At 43.8% G+C, this 20,519-nt stretch overlaps 1 protein-coding gene across 1 annotated transcript in view; it reads left to right on the top strand.

Annotated features, from left to right (window-relative positions):
- The window catches only part of CCNH (cyclin H), a 211,271-nt gene that overhangs the window by 81,050 nt on the left and 109,702 nt on the right, over positions 1–20,519 (top strand). Inside the window, exon 4 of the mRNA XM_085632430.1 lies at positions 11,098–11,171. Within this exon, the coding sequence (XP_085488556.1) occupies positions 11,098–11,171 (74 nt within the window). The remainder of the gene's footprint in view (positions 1–11,097; positions 11,172–20,519) is intronic.

Below are 20,519 nucleotides of genomic sequence, written 5' to 3'. Positions count from 1 at the left end.
ACGCGTTGCCATTGAAAGCAATGCAACGCGTGCACGTTTTTCACTGATAGAGCAAATCGATTACAAGAGGTCCCCTCCTATGCAGCGCATGCACGCTATGTAGGCCAGACCTAAAAAGTATGGGCACGCCTTGTCCCTCAGATCCCGCTCACTTCGACCACTGTCCTACACCCTTTATGTGACTGACTCAACTCCAGCCCTGCAGCCATTTTATTAGAAAAAGCCCATTGGTTCAACAACCTTTTAATTAATTTTATAAAAACTTTCTTCTCAAGCAAGAATACTTGAGCTCGCTGAAGGCTAATGTACATTCTATTGAAAAAGCATCCATGTGCGACCTTTGAGAATAACAATATGGGACTAAAACGTGAAAATCAGAAGTTGTGGATACCCCATGGGCAGCTCTGACTTATTGCAATGAGTTTGTAGGGCGTAATCACGTTTTTGTGAGCAAACATCATACAAAGAAACCGCTGCAATCGCGATTGACGCCTTTCCCTTCAATGGACATATCCCAATTTTTTTATGTTTAGGTTAATTTTTACAGTGATTATCTAACTTTTCTTCATCTTTCAGTACACTTCACTTCGTTGTAATGGACATTTAAAGGAGAAAGGCATCAAAAATGGATGCAGTCAACTGGTTTTTTTTTTATATCTTTTGATCTATTTCAGCAAGAAACTATTTTTTTTGTTAAAATCTGCAGATTATGCAGCAGATGATGGACTATGTGACAAAAGCAGCAAATCCTAATTATGTGAAAAACGATGTGGTCATAGAATTGCAGAATTCCAGTGCCCCAGGTTATGAGTTTGTTGGAATAGGGTGGACCACATGTACTTGAGTTGTTAAAATGAAAATGATGCATAATACTGGAATCAGTTTTACCACAATGAATTTTGCATGTTTTGACTTTTTCCTGGGCCTTTGTCCCACCCGGATGAACTTCTGCATGTTTGACCTGCCCGAAATTATCAGGTGAAAGCTGCAAGTGCGTGATAATTCATATGTTCGCACACAGTGGGAGGCCTCTCGCATAGGTCAACACGCCATCTTTTATTTGCTTATTTTACATGTTTATAAATCTGGCACAGCTGACTCAAGCACTTAAACTATTGCTTCCTAGTTGGTCTCCTATGCCTTTCCTATTGGAAATGTACTTTTGTAAAGATTTTCCATTTTAAATGTTGATAAATATCTGTTTTTTAAAAATGTTCGATTCACGAAAATCTCTCAATTTACGAGTTTACATGAACAGGTCAAAAAGAGTCCCAGTGGAGACGGCACTAATGAGTCCTTGTTCACACAAAGCTCCCATGTCATGAAGGTTGGCCATTTTGTGGTTTCATTCCATGAAAAAGTTGGAAGCATACATTTGGTCATCTGGAGGCACAAAAACACGGATTCATTTTCATGTGTGAGAACCTTCCTACCAGGGAGCACTTAAAGAGCAATAACTATAACCAAGTACATTTCCAGCAACCGTGCATAAGCACAATCGGCTGTTCACCAAAGACACCGTCGTCACTAGAGTGTGAACCATCCTGTTCATGAATGTCGCTCCAAAGTGAGCATTCCTAAACAAATTTCTTTGAAATCCTCCCAGCAGGATTGTGCCTAAATAACGGTGCGTGCGGATCAGAAAATATCCCCATGTGGAACCTGCATTCCTAATGAAGTAGATGATGCTTGTAGTGTGTGTGCACGTGAAAAGTGTTTGTGTTTATATGCCAAGCCCTCTCCAAGTGAGTGCATAAACGGTTCCTTTACACAAGAGAAGCTTCATATAACTGCTTGATCGACCTGCCATGGGTGTGTGGAACTGGTATCAGCTGTTTATTCGGGAAAAAGCTCATCAAGGCAATGGACTCCCTTCATTTGAGAGGCTCCCTAAGTGCCATCAACATTTATTGCTTAGCGCATGCAGTGAGTCAATGTATTGAGCACGGCAACTGCTCTCACAAACTTGCACAAATAACACACAGCCACAGGCACCTGCTCAAAGTAGTAACACACACAATTTAACACAGGCACACATGACGCATCCTCAACCGCACAAACATACGCAAAAAACATTCACATTGACAAAGCCAAAAGCTCAGAGCTCGGCCATTACTTTGACTTATTGTAATGTTGAGGGAAACATGACAAAAATGGATTTGTGCACGCTGGATTCTGAATCAAAAAATATTATTTCCAGGCAATGATAACAAGTGTTACTAAAACATTGTGGATGATATTGCAGAAGTGCTGCTCTCACCACTATCCTTGCTCCAACCTTCAGATTGAGTGCTTAGAATAATATGTGATGACAGTTCATCATGAATCCAAATATTTCCCCTTTGAGGTGCAATCTCTAGTTCCTCCTCAAGAAGAGAAGCTCTAAGATCAGATTAGGTATTATGCGCCCCTCCGAAATGTCTGCCTCACACCGGGGGAGGGGATTTGGGGGGGGGGCTCTGATCCTTCTCTCGTGCGCATCTAACAAAAGGATCAACTCTTGCCGCCTGTACGAAACAGCCTAGAAAAAGAACTAAGGTTTAACAGCTCAGAGGCACAGCAATGATCTAGTTTTAAAGTTGACCGGGCAGAAATATTATTTTTCTCAAAGTGCCTAATTTCTATCATTGTGCTGGACCCAGACATCACCGAGACACACAGATGACCACAGGGCTTTGTACGAAATATGCTCCAATATTTAAAGTACCGATTAATATTAGTCTGGTTGCAATATCTACTGATAAGTGCTGTGTAGCAGAGTGTGTTCATACAGAAAGACTTCGATGTCAAATGTTCCGTGGAATGCCTCGTGCATTATTATCACGAGCATTGCAGCCCTGTTTCTCTGCTGCCTCTGTGCCAAACAAACCTGCAATTTGCAGTTCCGGGCAAGTCTACCATTATGTTTACAGGGCCTGCATTTCGAAGCACAGAGCGCTGCTGATATTCTGAGCTTGGAACTTGTTGTACGACGACCTCGCCAACCTTCCCGCCAGTAGAAAGTCTGGAGACCCGTTGCCACTCAAGCTGTGCACTTCCAGGCATGTCAGCGTCTGCTGGCAGACGAGCTGTGGGCAAAGCATGAGGGTAGCACATTACTGTTAATGAGCAAGGACGCTTTCCTACCAGAGGTGGCAAAAGTAGCTTGGCACCGAAGGACTGGCGTCGTGAGCTCACAGGTGTTGCCCAGGGACATGCTGCTTTTATATCTCAAAGGTACTGGCTACGGGGCCTTTTGAACACGCATTGGCCGCACGGAATGCATAGATGGGGGCTGCAGCGGGAGAGAGAGAGGTGGAGGGAGTTGTGTGTGCGCGTGCGAAAGCACTTAATGAGCCATGACGGCTCGTAACTGTAAAACAAGGCTTAATGAGATAAGACAGGCAGATGGCGGCTGCGCGCTTTCACGCACACATGCACGCAAGCTTTAGGCCAGGAAAAGATTGTGGGTAGCACTTTGAAAACCTTACTAAAAGTCGAGCAGCAGCGCATGCGCTGCTCTAGGCTCGACCTAAAAACTGCAGGGACTGTGCTGGAAACAGCTGTTGGCTGAATGAATTACCAGTATCTTATTGTATTACTCGCTGAATAAAGGCATTACAGCTTTGTGTGCTTTGAGTCAGTCAATGGCTGACGCGCCTTTCATTTTTTCTTGACGTGCTCAAAATTCCAATGTTTGTAAACACATTTTTATTCAAAACGTAATTTACATGAACTGTTTTTAATAAATTTAATTAAAAGTCACATCCGCAGCCTTTTTTTTTTTTTGGTATATGTTTATTGAGAAGTACATGTCAGTTTATAAACCATACATAAAAAAGGGAGTATAAACAAATCAAATTATGCCCACACAATAAATTACTATGAAATGTTACCTTCTCAGATTTTTAAATATAAAAAGGATAATACAGATATCAAAAGATACAATAGTTGAGGTATTCATAAAACCTGGAAAGGAAGAAATAGGAAAGGTGGACTAGGGAGAAGATGATAAAGATAGTATACAGTATGTAGTAAACCATGTATTATAGATAGTTGGAAGATAGTAGCGATAATATCATACAAATATATTATTTCAAGTCAAGATATTCCCACTAACTCAACAATTTCAAATAGGTGAACAGTAAGTCCTAATTCAAATAACAGTGTTCGTGGCTACAGCATCAACAGGCCTAATGATAACATCAACAGCATGAATATAAATAATGATGGTAATGAATTAATAAGGAAATGAAAACAGAAGTAATTCACTTATTGTAGTTCTTAACTAGAAGAAAAATCTGAAATATTACCAGAAATAGAACATTTATTAGCTAGAAAGGGGTTCCAAATTTGGATGAAAGTTGCAACATTGTCCTGCAATCTATAAATGAGTTTTTCATATGATGCTATTTTATACATTTCAATAAGCCATTCGTCATATGTAGGGCATTGTGGTGTTCTCCAAAGTCTTAATATACAAATGTTTCCTACAGTGAGTGCAATAGCTATCAATCGTCTTGTATGGTTTGTGAGATTTGGGAGATCAGTAACATCATGTAATAGAACTAATTTTTCTGTTAAAGGAATGGACACTTGTATATCTCTGTGTAGAGAGGCAGTTATGGAAGACCAATATTCCTTCAAAATTGGGCATCGGAATAAAATGTGTAGTATATCGCAGTCCTCCTCTGGGCACCTCCAACAGGTAGATCGGTGTAGTAAACCTGCTGACTTGAGTTTTTGTGGTGACCAGTACCAGTTATGAAGAATTTTGAAAAGAGTAAATTTCATTCTGGCCTCTCTGATACCCTTATCCATGTTCATAATAATATCCTCCCATCCGCAGCCTTTTAAAGCTATTTAAAACCAGTTAAAGGCAGCGGTATTGGCGCATCACCTGTGTAATTGCTACTCACTCTCTGACATGGATCTATTACAGGTAAGTCACTTGACGAATAAAATGTTTGTCGGTGGCCTGTTTACCATACTGTAAATGTACAGTATGCGACCCTGTGGTAGCTTGTTGAGGTTCGGTGGGTAACACAGTCAGCATGAACCCTGCATGCGGTACATGTGACACATGCTATGTAGCTTGTGAACCGACAGCAGACATAAGACATTTTCAAGTACTCCCCTACCCTTCCCTGCGAAAAAGCTCTCTATACATTTCTGACAGCAGTTGGAGTATCGTGTCTAATTGCTTGTGTTTTTTTTTTTGTTTGTTTTTTTAAATAGTGTGTGTGCCTGCGCGCACAGTTGCCTGTGTTTTTGAAGGAGTGTGTGCACAACTGCCAGTGGTTTTTGAAGGAGTGTGTGCGCGCGTACGTGCACAATTGCCTGTGTGTTTTTGAAGGTTTGCACGCATTATAGAGCTGAGTTGATAGCACAGCTGTCATGCAGACATATTTATAATAATCTCCTAGAGTGGGCTTTTGGTCCGTCCCCTTCAACCGTTCCCTGTTTTTGAGCATCCTCTGTAAGGTGTTGGCTTGAAACGTTATCAGTCACATCTTGGCTCAGAAGGGTTGTTCTCTGTCACCCGGGGCTCCTGTGTGTCTCGCTCCTCATTATCCCCACCACCTTCCTTCCTTTCATCTATGTTGTAGAAACGAAACAAGGGCTATACTGAAGCCTCCCTGTCATTCTAACTTTATTTGACAGAGAAACAAAAACAGGACTGCAGCCAAGTGAAAGGAGCCTTCTGGTTCTTTGTCTGGCTTGAATGTGCTTGCAACGCATGCACGTGCATTATTAACACATTAAACCCTAACCTACCGGCTTTGTCAACCCTTGTTCTATCTCTGTCCAGAGGTACATGCGCACTCTTGCTTATGATTTTGTGCTTTACAACTGTAGTTTTGCTTCATTGCGAGGAGGTAAGTCGGGATAATTTAAGTGGAAACTTCACTTGCAATTTTGCAGGTATGCATGATTCACTGTCCCTGAGTTCTTATGTAATGTTCATATTAGAGACACATTTGCTACCTTCACTCAAACAGAACTTCTGTTTGTCACTCACACGCATTTAACCCGTGCATACCACACAACAGGACAAAAAGAGAAAAAACACAGGCAGTAAACGCAGCCGTTAAAAACAACAAGCATTGAAAATGCAATAGGTCTCGCCTTTGATTAAGTTAAAGCCATTTGCTTTGCTATACAATAGCATTAGCAAAGCAAAGACTTTAACTTAAGCAAAGGCGAGACCTATTGCATTTTCAATGGTTGTTTTCTCCTTGCGAGGACAAGGCAGCAAATTGCTGTTAGCCGCTCTGCCTTCAAAAACGGCGCTTTTGCTGGACTACTTTTTCATTTAAAAAAATGCATCTGTCCATCTCGGAATGGTAAATAAAAAAAAAAAGGCGCTGTATCACTTTGTTCGAGTATGCGTAATGAGGCCCACACATACCTTTTAAAATGACACGACTGTGTCATTGCGGGTTTTTTTTCTCCTTTTTTCTTTTGGCCATGCTGACTAGCATCTTGGCGATGCGGTACAGCATCACCAAAAAACATTGGCAAAGCCAATATGGCCTAGAGGTGAGACCTATCTGCATTTCCAGCGCTTATTTCTTAGGAGTGTTCCTGGTATTGGGTCACTCTGGGCAGGTGCATGACAGTCTTGGTGGCAAAGGGATGTGCAGTGGGAAATGTATTGCCATGTAGTCTGACCAGTATGTATTGAATTTATCAGGCCCTTTTCTTTCATTTTGTAGGTGAAGGGGCAATCCAACATGAGGCCAGACCTGTGCATTAAAATTGTTATTTTGACATTTGCCCGTTGCTCTTATACTCATTCAACATCTTGAAACCACATAAGAGATGGATATTCCGGGCCATACGTTGGAGGTGGACTGGGTCGAAAAAATCTTCAACGAGGGAAGTGTAATAGTGATATTTCTTGTAGATGACCGCCTAAGCCTATGGCAGCCATCGGCTATAGAAGGGTGGAATTCAGATGGGATGCCATCCTGTATGCTCAACTCCATGGGATGGGAGATCCTATTTCTCAAATTTTAGAGGTTACTTTTGTGAGCTGCATCATTAACTTGTACTAAGTTGTAGACGGATTGGAGAATTGTAGAACAAAGTTTAAGTAATCCCAAGTAGATTTATTTTATGGTTCTCGGAATAAGTCCTCAAGTTTTTGAAAGGTATTTAACTGTTTAGAGTATGTTAAAGTTTGGTTGTAGTACCTGGAGAGCAAATGTTTTAAGGCCATAGGATGTGGCATTCGAATCGGGTGCTGCCAACTCATTTGTAGGTGGAGCCTTTTCACAGTGCATGCACTGTTTGTTGTGAGGCGTGTAGTGGCTTACAGTATACATGGAGGGGTGTGTAGCCCTCCCATTGCTTACTATTGTTTGACTTTCCTTCTCGCTCTCATTTGCTTGCTTGTTATTGGTGCTCCAGTTTGTCAGTCTTGTTGGTCTTTCCCATGTACCATTTTCTGTTACCATCTGTAGGAAGCGGACTCTGTGCACACTATACCTTACTTTGGAATAGTATATACAGAGTCCAGTGGATCCCCAGAGGTATAGCAGAGGCTAAAGTAGATAATACCGTCCTCTCTTTTGTGGTAATGTAGTTGAGCAGTCAGGCTTATCATGAGGGTAGTGTTAAGCATTTGTTGTCTACACTCAGGTAAAAAGTGTTGTCACACACTCCGACTGAATCCAGACCAATACTTTGTATTAAAAGTTATTTTGTTGTTTTATTTCTAGAACCAAGATCTACTTAGTAGTTGGTAAATTAAACTCTTCATACAATGTTACTTTTCAAAGACAGTTAATACTGGTTTGGTAGGTAGGAACATTCAGATTACTTGTGCAGTAGAGAAAATGCTTTGTAAGCTTTTAAAAAACATTTGAAATTACTTCTAGATTACTTTTCTACTTTGGGAACGAGTAACATAGTCCAAGCAACACAGGACATTAGGAAACAGATTAACGCTTTTCAAGGCACTAAGTTACTTTTGTTTGCAGTATAAGACAGCTCTTAGACCATTTTTCAGAAACAAACCCCACCATATAATCCTATGCTGGAAAACAAATCTAGCACTTGCAGGTAAGTAAAACGGTTTACATTAAATCTCTTTTGGGTGCTCAACCAAGGTTTGGTTCTGCACTGGAATTGCACTGCCAGCGGCACTAGGGCGGCCGGGTGCAGAGTGCAAAGTTCGGTACTTTTTGCCAATGCTAGCCAATGGGGATTAGGGGCACGGCATATTGAGGTTGCTGTCTGGCAGGCCAATAAGGCTAGTAAGCAGATCTCTGGGGTTTAGGTGAGGGCAAAGGGGGACCCAAGGCAGCACTAAAACTGCACCACCAGTGGCAAGGGGGCGGTTGAGTGCACAGTGCTTACGTGGCATCAGTTACTCAATGCTTTTCTATGGTGATCTTTAAAATTGGTCTCGGGATGCAGGTGTCTGTCAAGAAGCCAGACGAGGGAAACCAACAGCCAGGTAAGTAACTTCGAATGCAGGGGGACATCAGAACACCTTTGGAACTGGTTGGTAGGTTCAAGGCCCGGAGGCTGCAAGGGTGTCTTTTGATGTCGGATTTCCCTTTACCAGGCAGATTGCGGTGGAGGGGTCTGGGTGTTGAGGCTGCAGGCGTTGACACATGGGCTTGGAGGCGACATCCGTCACTGGATTCAGACTCCGGACAGCTGGGGAACCTCTTCTGGAACGGTGGGCCTTCTGGCCTCGGGCCATGGGCGTCGGGTGCAGAGGTAGGTCCGGAAGGTGAGGCTTCACTGTTTTGCAGGGCCTGGAGGTTTTTGTTTTAGTTTCTTTTGTGGACAGAGCCGCTGTCCTCAGAAGTCTTGGAGTCTTTGTGGAAGTGGGTCATCCGTTAATAGTTTGTGGAGGTCGCTGATCCCTGATTCGACCTCTTCTTGGCTTCAGGGCTTTCCGAAGGTGCATGCAGCCGGTAGGGCTGGGGCGAATTCAGTTGTTGCCTGTGTCTTCTGTGTTGTGTACTCTTCGTCGGGCCAGTCTTCAATGTTCATCGGGAACTGCCGAGCTGGGTTCAGGGGTGCCCCTAAATACTGTATTTAGGGGCGTTACTGCGGTAGCAGGTTAGCAGCCAATGGGCTACTGATCCTAGTGTGACTAAACCCTTAGTGTGCTCACCCCACTCCAATCCCTGACCCTGATTGGAGGGTGCCTGCCATCTGCAAGATGGCGGGCGTTGAAGAGTGTGTTTCACCTCTCCTCCCCCACCTGAGGGCTGGGGTTGGCAGAGGTGGGCACACCTTCTGGACTGTCCTGTTTACCGCCAAAAAAGGGGTTGAGACAGGAAGGGGTCCTGCCCCTGATAGGGGGTCGTGTTGCAAAGGCAGCAAGTCCTTTGATGATCCCGTGCCACAGATGGCTCTTCCTGACCTGGGGGAGGTGTGAGCACCTCTGCCTAAGAAAGGCTTTGTTTCTGGGCCCTGAGAGCGAAGGCATCCACCCCAGGGGTCCAGAAACCTGTCTTGTGGTGGCAGGCTGGTGTTCACCAGTCAGGACCCCACCAGTGGTTGGTTTGCCTTGGTAAAGGGGTCCCCTCTAGAAGGGATCCCTGAGTGCATGGAATAATAAATCTGACACTGCAATCAGTGCAGGTTTATTATTCTGAGATGTTTGATACCAAACATTCCAGGATTCAGTAAAGCCATTATGGTACTAGGAATCTCGTAGTGACCAATTTCCAAACCATATACTCAGTATGGCTTTACTGTGCACTTATAATATCTGAGAATGGTGTTAGATATTTAAGGGACCTGTCTGCTCATCCAGATAGGTCCCCACATGAGATATGGGGCACCCTGCCTTAAGGGTGACTTACCTATGCCTCTTGCAGTGCTGGGCAGAAGATAATCTATTGCCGCAACTTCATATATTTTGAATGTCTACACTTTGACTCACTCTCATTATTTTATTGCGTCTATTGAAATAGGTTTTTCATGTCATTGTATTTGTACTCCAATTTATATTTGGTTAAAGTTTTGTTCTTTTATAAAATTCATGTACATTTTTAGAAATTGTATTGTGTTTTAGTTTTACGTTGATTTAAACATAAAATATGATTTTACACTGACAACAATAAAAAAATGTTTTAATCTTTACTATTGTATGGTACACTGGTTCTTATTAAAAGTCTTTCTAACGTTTTCAGTTTTACATCACTTGACCTAGTGGCTGATATCTATATCTATTGTGATTGCCTAGGAATATACCTTTCATTGTGCAAAAAGGCACCAATGTCATTTTATAGATGTGCACATACATGATGTCCGTGCTTGCAAAACGACACGACAGACCGGTCGCATAGGCGGTACCTACTGGCTTTGCTAATGCTTGGTAGGTCTGCCTTAACAGCATAGCCAGCTGAACCTGTTGTTAAAATGTACATATATTTCGCTCCACCTAGAGCTGTAAACTCTTTCACCACATGCTTTAGTCTGTTTGGTGTATACTTATGCCGCATGTGGAGTTCTTGCTTTGTCAGTAATGAGGGACTATTTTGAATCTCAAAAATGTTCTGTATCATCATAAAGTCAACTCTATATCGTTGATGCATTCTGTGCAGAAAACAATTGTTGGAGGTTTTCCCTGTTTTTGATGTAATTGCTGATGCATGATGACATGAAAGTGTATTGGTGGATATCCTCTCGGTTGTCCCTGTCAGTCATAATGGATTTAGGATGGATAGTGTTGGTGTGAACCTCTCTAGGTCTAGCCTGATTAATGCTGAATGCTTTGCTCAGGTAAGGCCATATGAAGCAGTTCTCTTTTACAAACACACAGCACAAAATACAGATTCTTAACTTGTGAGTAATGCAAAATCAGTTTTAATGACAGCAGTGTTACAAATAGTGAATTAAGCACTACTGAATAGTTGTGCAATTTTGTGTCTAAATACTTATAATAGAAATCCAGAATGTCTCAATTGGAGCCAGCATAGAGCTGCAAAAATAAAAAGTTTAAAACTGTGTGTTTCACAAATGGGGTACTTGATTTTGTTACACTCTGAGCTATGTTTTATCGGTTTAAATGATGTGCTATAGCTACACGGTGTAAGAAACTTTCCGATTCCCTAATACATGATTTTTTTTTCTTTTCTGCAGGGAACTGCGAGTATGTACTTTAAACGTTTTTACATGAATAACTCGGTAATGGAGTACCATCCTCGAATTATAATGTAGGTAATAGTTTCAGTTTGTAATTGTCTAACTTACGGTATACTTAGCTCTCTGAGTGATCTACACATGATTAGTTCAGGGACCAACAAAGTTTTGGTAAAGGAAGCACCATTTAAAAAAGATACAGAAACTGTAACTCTAGAGTGACTAATTCCAGACTACACCCAGACCATGAGAATACAAAATACTTTCACATCGACCACCTTACCTTGCATGTGAACTTCATACTGCCTCTTTTCACAGTTACATGCTTCTACCTGCCTGAATATTTCTGTTGCTTAATTGCTAATCATGTATTTATTCTTTATTTGCTTTATTACATATGATTGTTCTATTCAAGATGACACAGGAAGTTTGGCCATTTGTTTCTGAATAGTAACCTGCAAGTTTCTGTCTATCAGAAAATACATCAAAGGAGCTTTTGCTAAACATCAATCAAGTTTGATTCAGCTTTACACTAAAGCCATACAATAATAAAAACATAAAATACAAAGTACGAAGGGACCCCTGACTTATGTAATCTTTGTACAATTCAAGCCCCAAATGATACATAGGACTAAAAGAGAAAAAAGACATTCCCTTCCACATAAGCCCTTTTTACTAGCATGCCTCATTTCTTCGGTTTCAGGCAATCATGATGCTATCTGCTTAGCTTTAGGATGCGTTAGAGGACAAAGAGTAGAGCCATGTGGGTTTCCCTCAGCAACATAGCTATGTCCTCTGTCCTTCGCTACGGCACAAACAGACTATAGCTAGCCTCTGTAGTGAGACACAAGGAGCCAAGACATAAATGTATTAAAACAACTGCACGACACCCACTTGTAGGACTGGCTCGAACAAGGAATGTCATGTCTAACTACAAATAAAAACTGAAGCTTTTATTCAATGCTTTGTGCGTCTGAAAAGTGGTGTAGTGGCTATCCAACAGGCAGGTGGAGAAGCTAAAAAGGATTAATAACCATGTCAGCTGAGGCTTAAAAAGGTAGAGCCTTAGAAGCTTGTATAAGCAAGTACTGCAAAAAGTGCACCTGTGCGAGAGCAGAATTGGTTAGGAGGGAGGTATTTGCCATCAATGATGTTATCAGTGATGTCACTGGCCATGTCATATGCGATGTAATATGTGAGGCCTCAAGCAGTGCATTGCGTGGGCGCAAGTTATAGTTAGCTCAGCTAACTATAACTGCTGAAATTCACTGGTTTTGTACGATTGAAACCTGACCCTAACTATAACATCCCTGTAACCTTTGTTTTTAGGTCTCGCCTGGCAAAAGCAGCGCATGCGCTGCTCTCGCCATGGAGAGGACCTTTTGGAATCAATTCTCCAGAATGCTTGCATGCACGCGTCTGCATTGACAAAGATGGCTGCTCTTGCCATTTGTCCAATGCAGACAGCCTGCGCGTATCCGTACGGGCTGTGGACAGTCTGACGCCATCTTGTCTAAATAGCAGGTTCACCACGCTTCTGCGCTCACTCACCGCGCTCACTCCCACCCGCCCCTCGCACGTTCACCATGCTGACACGCTCACTCCCCCGCCCCTCGTGCGTTCATGCTGCCGCTTACCCCCCCCCCATCTATCTGTACTTTCCTAGTGCTCCCAGCCCAAGGACCTCACACTATATGTGCTTCTCTAGTGCTCCCAGCCCCTGGCACTTCATTTATCTGTACCTCTCTTAGGCTCCCAATTCTCATGACTCGCACTATCTGTACTTTTCCAGTGCTCCAAGCTCCAGGAGTGTGGCTGTAAGTCCACAGCACTCCCAACCCAGGGGTCTCACACTATCTGTACCCATCTTGAGATCCCAACCCGTGCCATCACAGTATCTGAACTTCTCTAGTGCTCAAAGCCAATGGGCCTCACACTATCTGTATCTCTCCAGTGCCCCAGCTTTTGGGTTCTGTAGTAAAGTGTACCCTTTTGGCATGGTTACCCCCACCTTTTGCCCTAGTACTGATGCTTTTCGACTGATTGTGAACTGGGTACCTGCTAACCAGGCCCCCGTGTCAGTGCTCTTTCCCTTAAAACAGGTAAATGTCTAATTGCAACCCAATTAGCGAAGACAATAGCACCCCTGTAAGTACCTAGTAAAGGGTACCTCTGGTACCCAGGACATGGGTATTACAAGCATTGAAAATGCAATAGGTCTCGCCTTTGATTAAGTTAAAGCCATTTGCTTTGCTAATGGTATTGTATAGCAACACAAACGGCTTTAACATAATGAAAGGCGAGACCTATTGCATTTTTAATGCTTGTTTTCAATGAATTTGTAAGTTTTAAATTCCATTTCTGAACTATAAATTCCTGAAACCTTTTGTGTTTTTCAGTGAATTTCAAAGGTTTTTTAAATGCTGATTCCTAACTATAACGTCCCTGGAACCTGTGGGTTTTTGGGTGAATTTCTATGTTTCTTTAAACTAGTAATCATGTTTGCAGTGTAGTAGAGAAAGGGGGCGGGGCCTTTGACCAGCTCTCAGTAAACCCACTGTCTGGGATTTACTGGAGGTAACAGAAGGGTTTCCTGGTCCCCAAGGACCCTCCGCATCCTAGGGGACTATATTCTCCAACCAGCAGAGCGCCACGAGGCGCGTTTGCAGAGTGGTGGAAAAAGGGGGCGTGGCCTCCGACAACCTTTCAGAAATCCCGCTGTGTGGGAGTTACTGGAGGTAACAGGAGGGGTAGTTGGCCCCCAAGGAGCCTCTAGTGCCAAGCTCTTTAGGTACTCTGCAAAAGGGATTTTAGTCCAGAGACGTATGCAGTAGCTTACAGGTCAGAAAGCGATGAAATCTGCCACAGACGTCCTTTCCAGTTCAGCTCTGAACGCTACCATTGGTGTCCCTGGGCCTAGGTGTAGCAGTCGCTTCAGGAAGGTATTTTCCACTTTTTGTAGGGCCTGTATGTTTGGGTGTCTCCAATTTCAGAACCATATATGCTTGCAGCTATTGCTTTGGTTTTGTGCAAAGACAAAGCCGGCTTTATCAGGCGATTATTACACTTGCTCGTAAATCTTCGTACTGCCCCAGATTGTTGGGAAAAGACCATTTTAACCTTGTTTACTTGTCTGCCCCAGAGAAACTCCTCATCAAGCTGTATGCCCAGGTAATCGAAGGTTTTAACCTGTTCTATTTGGTTGCCATAAATTCTGAAGGTTGATTTTAATTTGGCCCTTGATTTCATTACCATTAACTTTGTTTTCTGCACACTTATTGTTAGTTTCTTCGATTTACAGAAACGTTTGCAGCCTGCATGGACAGTTCAGTGCATGCTTAGCTTGGTTACATCCTGGACAAGGTCGATGAGCGTCTTCCCTATGTCATTGATCTAGATGTTAAATAGAGCTGGTGCCAGCATGTAACCCTGCCTGACCCCTGAGTATATTTCAAATGTGGTTGTGCACTCTCCTTTGGGGCAATATTTTATGACTGCTTTTTTTCCTGTATGAAGGCTAATTAGCAGATTCAGTAGATACTTGGGAACAGCATGGTCCTTCAGGATACGCCATAATGTAGTTCCGTCCATACTGTCAAAAGTGGCCCATAGGTTTATAAAGACCAGGAAGCGTGGTGATTTCCATAGCGTGTACTTCGAACAAATCATGTGTAGTCACAGGGCTCGATTGATCGTGCTCTGGCCCCTGTGGAAGCTGCCTTGAAGGTGAGACATTATGCAGTTGTCCCCCATCCAAGTCTCCAGGCAGTCAAGCAACCGCTTATCAAAGATTTTACCTACTCCTTCCAGTAACGAAATCGGGTGGTAGTAAGAAAGATCACCCCCTCGGCCCTTTTTTTCATGGATGGGGACTATTACAGATGACTTCCAGGAATCTGGGACCAAGCCTTCCAATAGGATAGCTTTAAAGGCAACTGTCAGAGGGCCCAGCCACATGTCTAGGTTCCTTTTGAGCATATATGTGGGCACCTGGTCACGGCCTGGGGTTTTTCCCAGCTTTTGATGTTGGATGGCATGGAATACTTCAGTTTTACTGAAGGAGATAATTTCATGGACATGGTTGCACAGAAGAGCCGTGGTTTCGGCTTGGTTCTGTGTGGATCCCTTCAAATCCATCTTTACTCTTCCCCATCATCCTCCATGGGCACTTGGCATAGTGTGGAGAAATGCTCCAGCCATCTTAAAAGACTTATATTGGCCTCCAAACCCTTTCATGGATCTGGGCAGCCTCGCCCTACGATTTCCCAGAACTTTTTTGTTTCTTTCAGGTTGATTGCATATTTTAAGGCTTTCCAGACCTTGTTGTGCCAGTTTTATTCTTATATCCTATGAGAAGCTAATAAGACCTTTGAGCTTCCATTGACACGGCCTCGCCCTGAGGTTGTCCTTCTTTTTCTTAGGCCAGCACTGAGCGCTTACTTCTTTTTAGGGCATTCATTATCGTACCAGTCATAGTAGGAATCTTGAACTATCATGCCTGCTGACTTTATGATCTAATAGCACTTGCTTGGTGATTTTTAGGCATCATTTGAAAGATTTAGTCGCCTCAAGGCCACGAACCTTGGCCTCCATGCTCAACGTTGTGAGATGTGCGCTCCACTGCAGGATAGCTAAACGCCAAATATTCACCAAGAAAACTTGGTGGGTTAAAGAAAAGAGACCAACCCATGGTGGAGGAGAGTCCTCTTTATCATCGCTGTAAGCCCATTTAATACCCTGCACAAACATCCGGTACTGTAGGGATGCAAGTCTTCGATAAGCAATTATACGTAATTCTTTGGCATCATCATGGAGACATCATTTAATGCCCTATTCTAAAAAATCTAGTTGGATTCCAAAAGCGATTGCACATTTACATTACCAACAATAGAGGCTGCCTTGGTAGGTTGTTTCTCTCACCAGATTTCCTCTCTACTGTCCAATAGGATTTGAATTATTAAAATAGACCAGTCCAAAATCTGACACAACGGAGATCATTAAACCACAAAGACTGAGGTCTTAGTATTTAACTGATCAGCAGAAGATTGTTTGTCTGTATTCTTGCCCTCTGTGCTCAGCCCATGTCCTACTCCTGTTAGTCAGGCAGGCTGTCCTTATGGCATTATTCACTCAAATTTGTTCATGTGTTGCCCATATTACTTAAATGACAAGTTATTTTTTCTTTTTTTACAACTTTGCACAGTCCAACCTTGTTTACTTGGACAACTCTTGTTATATCTCATCTTTTCCTATCTGGGTCAGACTTCAAAACGTTCAACATGAGGGCTTGTGCGTTCAACTTGTTTTACCATGTCTCACTAGACCATCACCAGCTTCAGAGTCCACCAGTTCAATTGCTCTTTAATAATTTGGGGATTTTGTTTTCACCAATAGATAGGAAAGTTTGGATTTTACAACAAGATCAGGAGCTCTAGTATCCATGCTTAATCTTCTTTACTACAGAATTCTTAACTTGAGTGAAAATTGGGAACATCTCACTGTCCACGTTTTAGGAACCTGGCTCTTTATATGATATACCAAAAAGAGGGGTATCGCGCAAAGAGTCCAGATAATCCATTACCAGTGAACGGGGACTTGCTCTAGCAACCCCAAGGTGCTCTTTTAGAGGGCAGTGTGGTCAACCAGCCTTAGGCTTATCAGAGGGAAGTGTTTATTCACCAATACACACAATAGTCAATAAGTGAGACACATGACTCAGTAAGGAGAGCCAAACTAATTTATAAAAATAACACCTATATATATATATATATATATATATATATATATATATATATATAAAATATTTAGGCACTAGAATCAATACGATCAGGTAAGTACATTTTGCAATAGGAATTATTTTGTATTTAAAAAGTGCAATTTTCAGAGGCTGCAATGTTATCCTATTGGAGGAAATAACAAATATGGCATACCAGTTCTCTGCAGCGGCTTGCAGGACCAGTCTCTTGGATTGAATCAGATGGGGATCGGTCCGGTCACAAAGATGCTGCAGTGAGGGACTGAGTAGTCAGTCCAGGGAAACCAACAAGTGGGTTTCGGTCTTGCAATGTTGGTGCGATGTGGGAATACCTTTGGTCCTCTTCTCCTTGAGCCTGAGTGTCCGGGTGCAGAGGGTCACTGGGGTGTCTAGTTTCTCCATACGGCAATACTCGCAGTTGAGAGGGCCTGCACAAAGAGGCTGCTGGTGGCATCAGAGAGTTCACGAGGGGCACATCTGCAGTGGACTCTGTCTTTTGAGGTATTGGGGACCACATTGGCACACTTCGACACGGGCTGGGGGCCTCTGGTGCAGTCGTGCTTGGCAGCGCTTGCTTTTGGCGGTTTCAGAGTCCTCACTGTTCTTATTTGGGAGGATGCAGGGGACAGTTCCCCTGTCCCACTGGAGGTCTTGGTTCCTTGGTGAAGGGCTGGCAGGTCTCCCAGGCTTTGGAGACTCAGCAGCTACAGGACAAGTTGTCTTTGGGGCAATTGTCGAATTAAGCAGGCCGGCAGGGTTGGCGCCAAGCCAGTTGCTAAATCTTCTGTTCTTGCTTTTTTGACTCTTCACATCTTGTCAACCTGAAGGAAGAAGACAGATCTGATTTTCTTTAGGGACATTAGGGCTACTGATCCTTGGGGTCACTACACCTCCCTATACAACCTCTTCTGTGGTAAGTGGGCATAACCCTGTCCCAGAGTTTCTAAGTTTACCATCACGCAGATGGCCACTTCTGAAAAGGCTTACCTACATCAGGTTAGGTCACCTAGGGTTGGCACTAGCCTAGGGGTGAGCACACCTACCTGACTAGCTAATTTTCCCACCTGTCCACTTGCCGCAGGGCTCTGACAAAAGGGGTTCGGCTTCCTCTCCTGTGAGGGGAGCCAGACTCTCAATTCAAAGGTGGCAGCTTCTTTGAAGCTGGCCAGCCTAGGAAGGCTAGTCAACAGGTCATGCTGTGGGATTCCCAGGCAGGCTTTGTTTCTGACCTCATGAGAGCAAAGGCTCTCACCCTGGAAGGTCAAACGTGTCAGGGTGGCAGGCTAGCAGAAACCAGTCCGTCAATACACCTGAGGCTGGTTGGTTTTCAGGGGGCACCTCTAAGGTGCCCTTTGGGTGAATGTATTAATAAATTCAACCCTGGAATCAGTGGGTTTATTAATACGAGAGGTTTGATACCAAACATCCCTATCTTCAGTGAAGCCATCATGTAGCTGGGGAACTCGTTTTCACCAGTGTCCAGCTCGTGTCTTAAAATGGCTTCCCTGGTCACTTGCACTGGCAGTAATAAGAGTGATCAGCACAGGGGCATATCTGCCCACGTAGATATGCCCACACATGTATTATAAGGCACCCTGCCTTAGTGCTGAAAAGCCTGCTGTAGGGGTGACTTACAAATATTGCATGCAGTGTTTAGGGACATGGCACACATGGATGTGTCTCATGTTGTGTTTTTACTTTTGTCTGCACTAAAACACGCAGACTGCACTGGCAGTCTTGCATGAGTTTGGTGAGGGTCCCTGAGTGTGGCATAATTTGATCTTCAGCCCCTAGGCCATAAGTACCAGGAGTGCCATTTACTGGGGACTTACAGAGAATGGTTAAGGTATTGCTTATTGGGGGAACATGTGTACATTTTTAGGGAAACACTGGTACTGGGGACCTGGTTAGCAGGATTTCAGTACACTTCAATTAAAATTGTATTAAATTCCAGGCAAAAAGTGTGTGGGGGGGGGGGGAGGCTACTGCAACAAAAACCCAGTTTCCTACATGTGCTCTTTGAATGAACGGTTGTGTCAAAAGGGAATCCAATTGATTTTGCATTGGGAATCAATTCTGGTGAAGCCCTATAGGTCATATCGAGTAGCCAGGCTTTAAATCTGTGGTTGTTAGGTGGTTTTGGTGACCCAAGGAATTGTGTCTTTAGGTGGGAACTTGGCATCCAGTCCTCAGTTGGCTAAAGGCAGGCTCTAATCCATTGTTGTTGATGAGTGGGAGATTCTGAGCTGAAATTGTATGTTGTTAGTGCAGGATCTTGATGCTGTTGCCAGTCATAACTTATCCAATGGTACCATGTAAAGACTGAAGGTGAAGCGGAGTTGAAGATCCATCTGATATGATGGCTGTTGGCAAAGTACAAGATTAATCATTTTCGCTGACCTTGTCATTGAACTGCTTCCCCCCCCTGCGCAGTTCCACCTGGTAGCTGCTACCCCTTTCAGGTCCACTGACCCTTGCTTGTTGGTGTTGTAGGCCCTCCTCCACCCGCAGGCTCCCGCCTGCGCCTCATCCCTGGTGGGCTAGCGGGGAGCATCTTTGCACTCTTTTTTTAAAAACTTTTTTTTGTCTGTTTCCCCCTTTCTGCTTACTCTTTTCACTTTTTCACCCTCTTTTGTGCCGTTCCCCTGCTCGACCTCTGCGGCCCGATGCCTTCCAGCACCGCGTTTCCCTCTTCTCGCCTCCCAGCTGTCTAGCCCTCCTACTACTTAATTTCCAGTCGTCAGGGAAGGTGGCGGTCTCGATGGAGTGATGGTGGCGGAAGTGATGGATGGGTTTGGATGTTGAAGTTGTCGTAGATCTGCATGATCTTGTGATGGAAGTAGGTGCAGAGTTTGTTGCGGAGGTTTTGGGAAGGTGGGACTTCCGTGGTTTCGCTGTTGGTCTTGGCAAACTCCTTGACAATGGCACAGAGTTCTTAGTTGTTGTGTGCATTGGGGTTGATTCTGTCTTGGAGGGCCGTTTTCTTTGTAGTTTTGAGGAAGGGGTGGTGTGCGGTAACAGCAGCTTTGTGGTCTTAGTTGGCCTCCGGGGTTTTGTTGTTGCTCCATCTCTTCTCAAGCCGTCTACAGGTGTGCCTGGACTCGTGGATGCGTAACTGCAACAAATGATGGACGGAATGTTGAATGATTCAGACATTCTCCCCCAGTCAAGAGATCTGGGTTAAATTCATTGTTTTTCTGCCCACTACGCCACCCCAGTTTGGACCCAGCCAAATGCAAATCAGTCTTGACCCTGTGCCTCATGGGAACAGTCCAGACCGAACTGCCAAGCCAGGTCCTCCCTGGACCGGAAACGAGCATCCTGGAACCAGTTTCAATGAATGTCACCCTTCATCCGCCAGGCTAACTTGAATCCAGTGGCACAGTGAGCAAGGGACCCACGTCTAGGCATACCCATCCCACTTAGGACGAAAAGTGTAACTGCAACAAATGATGGACGGAATGCTGAATGATTCAGACACTCTCCCCAGTCAAGAGATCTTGGTTAAATCCATCGTTCTTCTGCCCACTACGCCACCCCAGTTTGGACCCAGCCATATGCAAATCAGTCTTGACCCTGTGCCTCATGGGAACAGTCCACCAATGGGCTTTCTAGGAGTGTTGCTGCCAGGTGTTTTTTTGAGGGGCGCCAACGCGTCAGAGCAGTT

The sequence above is a fragment of the Triturus cristatus genome, chromosome 2_1, assembly GCF_964204655.1.
Source record: "Triturus cristatus chromosome 2_1, aTriCri1.1, whole genome shotgun sequence".
Classification (NCBI taxonomy): domain Eukaryota; kingdom Metazoa; phylum Chordata; class Amphibia; order Caudata; family Salamandridae; genus Triturus; species Triturus cristatus.
Note: the sequence above shows the minus strand (reverse complement) of the source record. Positions and strands in the feature narration are given on the sequence as shown.